The 7,094-nt window shown below is 38.2% G+C and overlaps 1 protein-coding gene across 1 annotated transcript; it reads left to right on the forward strand.

Annotated features, from left to right (window-relative positions):
- Positions 1-146: 146 nt before the first annotated feature.
- On the forward strand, positions 147-6,668 carry LOC136040938 (uncharacterized). Its single transcript, XM_065725370.1, has 2 exons — positions 147-283; positions 5,298-6,668. Exon 2 carries the CDS (start codon positions 5,445-5,447, stop codon positions 6,507-6,509), a length of 1,065 nt encoding a protein of 354 aa, XP_065581442.1. The 5' UTR covers positions 147-283; positions 5,298-5,444; the 3' UTR covers positions 6,510-6,668.
- Positions 6,669-7,094: the final 426 nt, after the last annotated feature.

A 7,094-nucleotide genomic window follows, 5' to 3' on the forward strand; every position in this document is an offset into this window, starting at 1 on the left:
TAGTAACCGAATGGTTACTATTTCCGTTCCTAGCGAGAAAATGGTTACTGCCCAACCCACTGGGAACGAGAATAGTTACTGCCGGCAGTAACCGCAGTAAGTGATTTTCTTACCGTGCTCAAAAGAATGGTTAGCGCAGTAAGTACATAATTCACCTTCTTCAATAAAAATCTCATTCAACAAAAAATAAATATGGACAAGAATGAAGTAATGGAATATGAAGTTATTTGCTTGGAAGAAGGTGGGACAGTGATTTTGCAAAAGAAAGAGGGATCTGAGCCAGGTTAGTAAATCACCATATTTTGGGATCAACATTAAAGGACACCCTGAGTAGTAGGCTATCTATTAGCAAGTAGGTTAAATCAATGAAAAACTTATTATTTAATTTAAAGTTTTCAATGTTTTCTGGCATATCCAGGCAAAATTATTACCTTAAATTGCCATTTGGAATCATTCTAAGGATTGACTTCTTCCAGGTAACATTGAGGCTCCATTAAATTGCCACATGGTAGCATTTTAAGCATTAACTCCCTTTAGGCTCTGTAAACAGGCCTAGGTGAAGTATTACAGATAAGTTGAGGATTTATGGGCTGCCAAATCATTATTCTGTGACTGTCTTTAATCCTATTGAAGAAGTAGGCTAGGGTAGACTATTCAGAGTCTATTCCAAAGGATGGTAATTTTATCCAGTAAAATTCTAGTTGATTGAGACTTCTTGCTATCACTGAAATGGGTTAGGTTAGGAAAATGAAACTTTCAGGGATGGGTCTACAGGCTAAAGTATGTCCTGGGAAGGTTTTTCAAGGTACACATCTCTACTCATTCTTGCTCTAGAGGGCCTTGATCTTTGATGACCTTCAAAAATATTTATAGCAGAAGTTACATGTTTCCCATTGATTCTGCCAATCTATCCCTCAACCTTTAACTCCCTGTTAATTGAAGCAACTGTAAACAAAGCAAGAATGGGGGAAAAGGTAACAGGTGACAAAATACATTGGAACTACATAATTTTGGCTATATATTTGCACATTAGGCAGGTTGGAGGTAAATTATAGTATAGAGATGCATGCTTTTCCCTTTGGTATGTAGGCTAAGTAGAAGGTCACTTGTACCTGATGCCATCCATGTTGTTTTTAGTTGGATGGGAAACATCCAAAGAAAGTTTCCTTTGAAAAGGAAAGGTGAGAATGCCCAAAAGTGAGATTGAATTTGTCAAAGCTTGGAGGTTTGCCCCTTCAGTCTGTTTAAAGGAAAATGGATTCATAATTGAAGCTTTGTTCATTTCAATCTTAAGGGTGACCTATATTTGTGACAATTCATTAAATGGTTGCAAAGGGGTACTTTTGTTTATTCATTTGTCTTCTTTATTTTCTAACAGTTTTTTTAATCTTTAAATTGATATCCATTTCTTACAAATTTTTATTGATACCAGAGGTTCATTTGCAAGTTTTCACCTACTTTGTAATCCCTGGTCTCACAATTACATTTAAATTTACTGAAGCTAGGAAACATAGAGCTACTATCTATTTAATGAAAATCAATGGATATAAGTAGGTTTTATTGTATTTAAGCCCTAGGGCCATGGCAATTAAAGACAAATTAAAGAAGATTAACTTTAAAATACTGGACATTAAATAAGCATGATAGTCACAAAGAAAAACAAATAACAAAATTATACTTCTGTGTTCAGTTGCCAACCTGAGCAACAGTCATAAATTTTTTTAATCTTGCAGAACATTCACCCCAATTATATTCACAAGCTGTCTCTCATGACCCACACTCTTGTCCATACATCCACATTTCAGGGAAATAGAAGGACCATCATACTGGTATTCTTCATTTTTACTTATATTTAATGGGTTTGAAAGAAAGTTTCTATGGCTAAGTCAGTAGGCCAGTAAAGGACCTGGTGGTCCTTTAGCCAGGTAGTGCAATAGGAAGCTAGGGACCAGCCAGCCTATGCTCTTGCATGCCCTTCCTTCCTACTGTCCCTAGATTTCCATCTGTACTCATTTAAAGTTAGGCCAATTCTAGCTGAGGTTAGTCATATCACCAACCCCTATCCAAAACAAAATAAACTGACAATGCCAGGAATTAAACCTGTACCCCTTGGACAAAGCATTCCAGCCAAAAGTGCCTACCACTTAGCAAGGAACACAAATTTGACCAGAGAACAATAATTATTTTAAAAAAAGTAGAATATTGAAAAAAAAATTGCTATAGTTGTCCCACTACTATCCTGTAAATGCTATAGGCCCATTTTATTTAGACAAATCAATTTAAGACAGGTATCAACAAAACTCCATCAGGGATTGTATATGCTAAAGATACAATCAAGCTATTTGAATGCTTAGTTATGTGATATTCTTGTCTTCAAATAATAAGAAACAGAAAAAGTATATGATCTATTTATTTTTCACCAGCTCATTTGAGCAAAATCATTTGTGACAGCCAAATGCCCATGGTTGGCTTAGAACCTCTCTAAATGCTCTGAAACAGAAGGAATAAAGAATTATACTAATCAGCATTAAACTGTCCCTTAAATTTAAACACGTGCGTTTAATTCGAAAATGACGCTACTGCTAGTCAGCTTACTGTGCCGTTCCCACTGGCTCTACCGCAGTTAGAAATGGGCAGTTACCGCACAGTTACTGCAGTTACTGAAAAATCGTCAGCTGGAACACACCCCTAATAATTATGCAGTAAAACCCAGCATTTGTCGGGAAAGTAACCCTTAGTTCACACTGCTGCGTCAATCCCGACACGATTTTTTGCCTGTCGGAAGAGACGTACGACAGAATCGGATGGAGTGTTCACACTGAAACGCAGACTTTTGCGTCGTTGCGACAAGCTCTATTCTATAGTTCCCACTGCTGCGTCAAATCGGACACGATTTTTCAAATCAGATTTTCAAACTGAAGCAATGAGAGCATTAAGCCAAATCCAGAAGAAGGCTATTGCAGCGTATCTTCTGAATAAGCGAAGAAAGCAGGCAAGTTGTTGCTTTTAGGTTTACATAGGATATATAGCTAAAGTTGGGTCACCAGTTTTTTGGAGAATCCTGTATGACAGGGATGACTGAAGCTGGAAAATAGAAATATTTCAGCTCTCGACAGTGGGGTCCACAAGTTTTTTTGGGTAACCACTCTCTTGACAGGCCATTATTCTAATGGTTGATGGCCTATTCTTAAAATCTGGGTGATCTCTCTATGGACTGATGACCTAGTTTGGAATGTGGGTGATCAGTCTATAGAGTGATTGCCTATTCTCTAAATCCTCTCTATGGACTGATGCCCCAGGTTGGGTTATCAGCTCACAGAGAGGTCACCTAGTCCAGGCCACCAGTTCTTAGAGAGGTCACCTTAGATTTGGACAATTGAAGGATGGGCTATCAGTCCCTGGCATTATTACCTATCAAAATAGTGGTCATCGAGAAAGTTTTCCTTCCAAAATAAAATTTTCCTAGACAGTAATTATTTAATCCTCTATGGATTTTCCCTGGGCAGACGAATCATCCAAAGAACCTGGTGCACAACTGTTGGTAGATGGATAAGTCAGTTTAACAAGCAAGAGAGAAAAAAAGTGCAGCTATGATCTTAATTTGCTAATATTACTTGCTGTATGCACTTAGTACTGTACTTGCAATTTTCATAGTTTCTTGTTAATCTTCTTCTCAGTTCTTTTTTACCTTAATTTTTGTAATTTTCTTGTTTCTTTACCACTGCAATGGAATTCTATGAACCTGTTCTTTGTCTTTGTAATATGCCTTTACTGCATTTTGGATATACCTGTCAGCTTCTCTTTGATACTGTACAATAGCATCCTTATTCAGATCAGGTTGCATGTAGCTTTTTCTAAATGTTAGCAAGTCACTTATACCTTATGCTGTCTCTGCTAAAGCTGGGTCACCATTTTTTTTAGAATCTTGTATGACAGGGATGAATGAAGCTGGAAAATAGAAATATTTGTTCTAGACAGTGGGGTCCACAAGTTTTTCTGGGTAACCGCTCATTTAACAGGTCATTATTTTAGGGATTGGTGGCTCATTCTTGGTCTGGGTGATCTCTCTATAAAGTGTTGACCTAGTCTGAAATATGGGTGATCAGTCTATAGAGTGATGGCCTATTTTCTAAATCTGGGTAACATCTCTATGGACTGATGACCCTGTCTGGGTTATCAGTTCACAGAGAGGTCACCTAGAGCAGGCCATCAGCCCCTGGAATTATCACCTATCAAAAAAGTGGTCATCCAGAAAATTTTCTGGACCCAAATGGTTCTACAGACCTAAGAAAGTATTAACTTGATCAGTGACACCTCCCTGACCCTCTTATAGTTCAATAGAATAGGTAACAGGACTTACAGTTTTCTCGACAGAGATATTCAAAGGTTTTCCTTCCAAAATCAGATTCTCCTAGACAGTAATTATTTACTCCTCTATGGGATTTCCCTGGGCAGAAGAATCCTCCAAAGAACCTGGTGCACAACTGTTGCAAAATGGATGTGTTAGTTTAACAAGCATGAGAGAAAAAAAAAGTGCAGCTATGATCTCATTAATTTGCTAATAGTACTTGCTGTATGTACTTAGTACTGTACTTGCAATTTTCAAATTTTCTTTTTAATCTTCTTCTTAGTTCTTTATCTTAATTTTTGCAATTTTCTAGTTTCTTTACCACTCCAACGGTATACTATGAACCTGTTCCTGTAGGTTCTTGTTCTTTGTAATGTGCCTTTACTGCAATAGGGATATACTTGTAGGCTTCTCTTTGATACTCTACAATAGCATCTTTATTTAGATCAGGTTGCATGTAGCTTTTTCTAAATGTATGCAAGTCTCTTAAGTCTTGAAAGTAAGTTACTGCTTTACATCCCGGTATAAATCACTAAACAAAGCTGGGTACAGGCTACGCTAAATGTATGAAAGTCTCTTGAAAGTAAGTTACTGCTTTACATCCCGGTATAAATCACTAAACAAAGCTGGGTACAGGCTATGCTAAATGTATGAAAGTCTCTTAAGTCTTGAAAGTAAGTTACTGCTTTACATCTCGGTATAAATCACTAAACAAAGCTGGGTACAGGCTATGCTGCAAAAGGCTCATAATAACCTCATCTACAGAAAAACAGCTAAGAAAAATAATGGATTTAAAAAAAATTGTAGTTTGCCCTTTGCTATTTTGCAACAATTATAAGTGTTTCCTGTTTCACTTTGCTTGTCAAGGGCTTGAAAATGTTCACTATCAAAGACCTATTCCAGCTTTCTTTTAATAGAGACCTATGTTTATATTCTTTGTTTCTTATAGGAGCAGCTATATGGAAGTGCAAAACAAGCTACACGGAGGTGGTGGGTCAGACCAGTCCTTAGAAAAAGAGAAACAGATGGTGCCTTCAGCAAATTGGTGCAGGATCTAGAAAAGGAAGATCCACAATGGTATTTCGAATACCTTAGAATGACTCCTACAAAATTCAAGGAACTCTTAGCAATTGTTAAAAGTAAGATTGAGAAGAAACATACCAATTGGAGGAGACCTATTTCAGCAGCTACGAGACTTGCACTGACGATCAGGCATCTTGCCACAGGAGAGTCAAAGAGGTCTTTGTCCTACCAGTATTTGATTGGCCGTTCGACAGTCACTCTTATAGTGGCAGAAACGACAGAGGCCATTTGGACTAGCATGAAAAGCCAATGTTTGAAGCCACCAACCCAATCCACGTTCCAGACAATCGCTGACAAGTTTCTGAGGCGGTGGGACTTTCCAAATTGCATAGGAGCAATTGATGGAAAATATATCAGGTTGAGATGCCCAGAAAACAGTGGCTCTACGTATTTCTGCCACAAGAGATTCTTTAGTGTTGTACTGATGGCAGTTGTTGATGCTGACTATAAGTTTCAGTTTGTAGACGTTGGAGCAGAGGGTAGTGCTGGTGACTCAAGTATATTTGCCAGGTCATCGTTTGGGTGTGCCATTCTGAACGGAACAATTGAAACTCCTGAGCCTAAGCCCATCCCTAATGGGACCATCTTACCACATTTTTTCGTAGCTGACGAGGCATTCCCCTTGAAAATGAACATAATGAGACCATTTCCAGGTGGCTTGAGTGTAGCTGACAGGCAGAAAAGGGTCTACAATTACCGTTTGTCTCGAACTCACTTGGTTGTAGAAAACGCATTTGGAATCTTAGCTGCACGCTGGCGTATTTTTTACTCACCTATTAATTGCAAACTTGAAACAGTTGATTCAATAGTCAAAGCTTGCTGTTGCTTGCATAATTTCGTAATGAACGAGAACTCGCAGTATTGTCCAATTAACTTCGTAGATGCCCAGAGTGGAAACAGGGAGATTATCCCTGGAGCCTGGAGAACCATGGTCTCTGATAACTGGCTTCAGCGGCAGCAACGTCAGGGAGCAAACAATTTCGCAGTTACTCCCATGACAATAAGGACGAAATTTCTGGAATACTTCAATTCAGGGCAGGGCGCCCTACCATGGCAGGAAGAGTACCTGTTTGGATAATATTCTCATGCTTAGTTTCTCCATTTTCAGTAGGCCTATTTATGTACATAGTTCTGTTCTTGGTTATATGCTCAGAGCATCATTTCTCCTCTTCCTTTCAGTGCATTCCTTCTTTTTTGTATAATACAAGTTGATCTGAAGCAGCAAAATATAAGCAAACAGCCGAGTCAAACGCTGGTTAATGGCGCAAAAATTTTTGTAGGTCAACCTTTTCAAGCTGCGCTTTTGCAGAAGCTATAGTTTTTGATATCACTCAAAAAGAACCTGCATTTTGTTCATTCTAGAGTTAACATGGTATCTAATACAACATTTACTTTACCCAAAAGGCAATTGCCGAATCTATGTTATTTAGAAGTCACCCAAAAAGAAGTTCTTCTATTTACCCAAATCAATAGCCCCAAACTGCTTTCTACTCAATCTGACAAAATGATATGGTCCTTCGACTTTCTTAGAAACTACAGTCAGGATACCAGGGAACGCAAATTGGCAAGATACTGAGTATCTGCCGAAACGTGGTAACAGATACCATGATACATTGAAAACTCCAACTAATAAACCTGATATTTCTTGGTCCACTGAAATAAA

This window comes from Artemia franciscana, chromosome 21 (genome assembly GCF_032884065.1).
Source record: "Artemia franciscana chromosome 21, ASM3288406v1, whole genome shotgun sequence".
In the NCBI taxonomy this organism is placed as follows: domain Eukaryota; kingdom Metazoa; phylum Arthropoda; class Branchiopoda; order Anostraca; family Artemiidae; genus Artemia; species Artemia franciscana.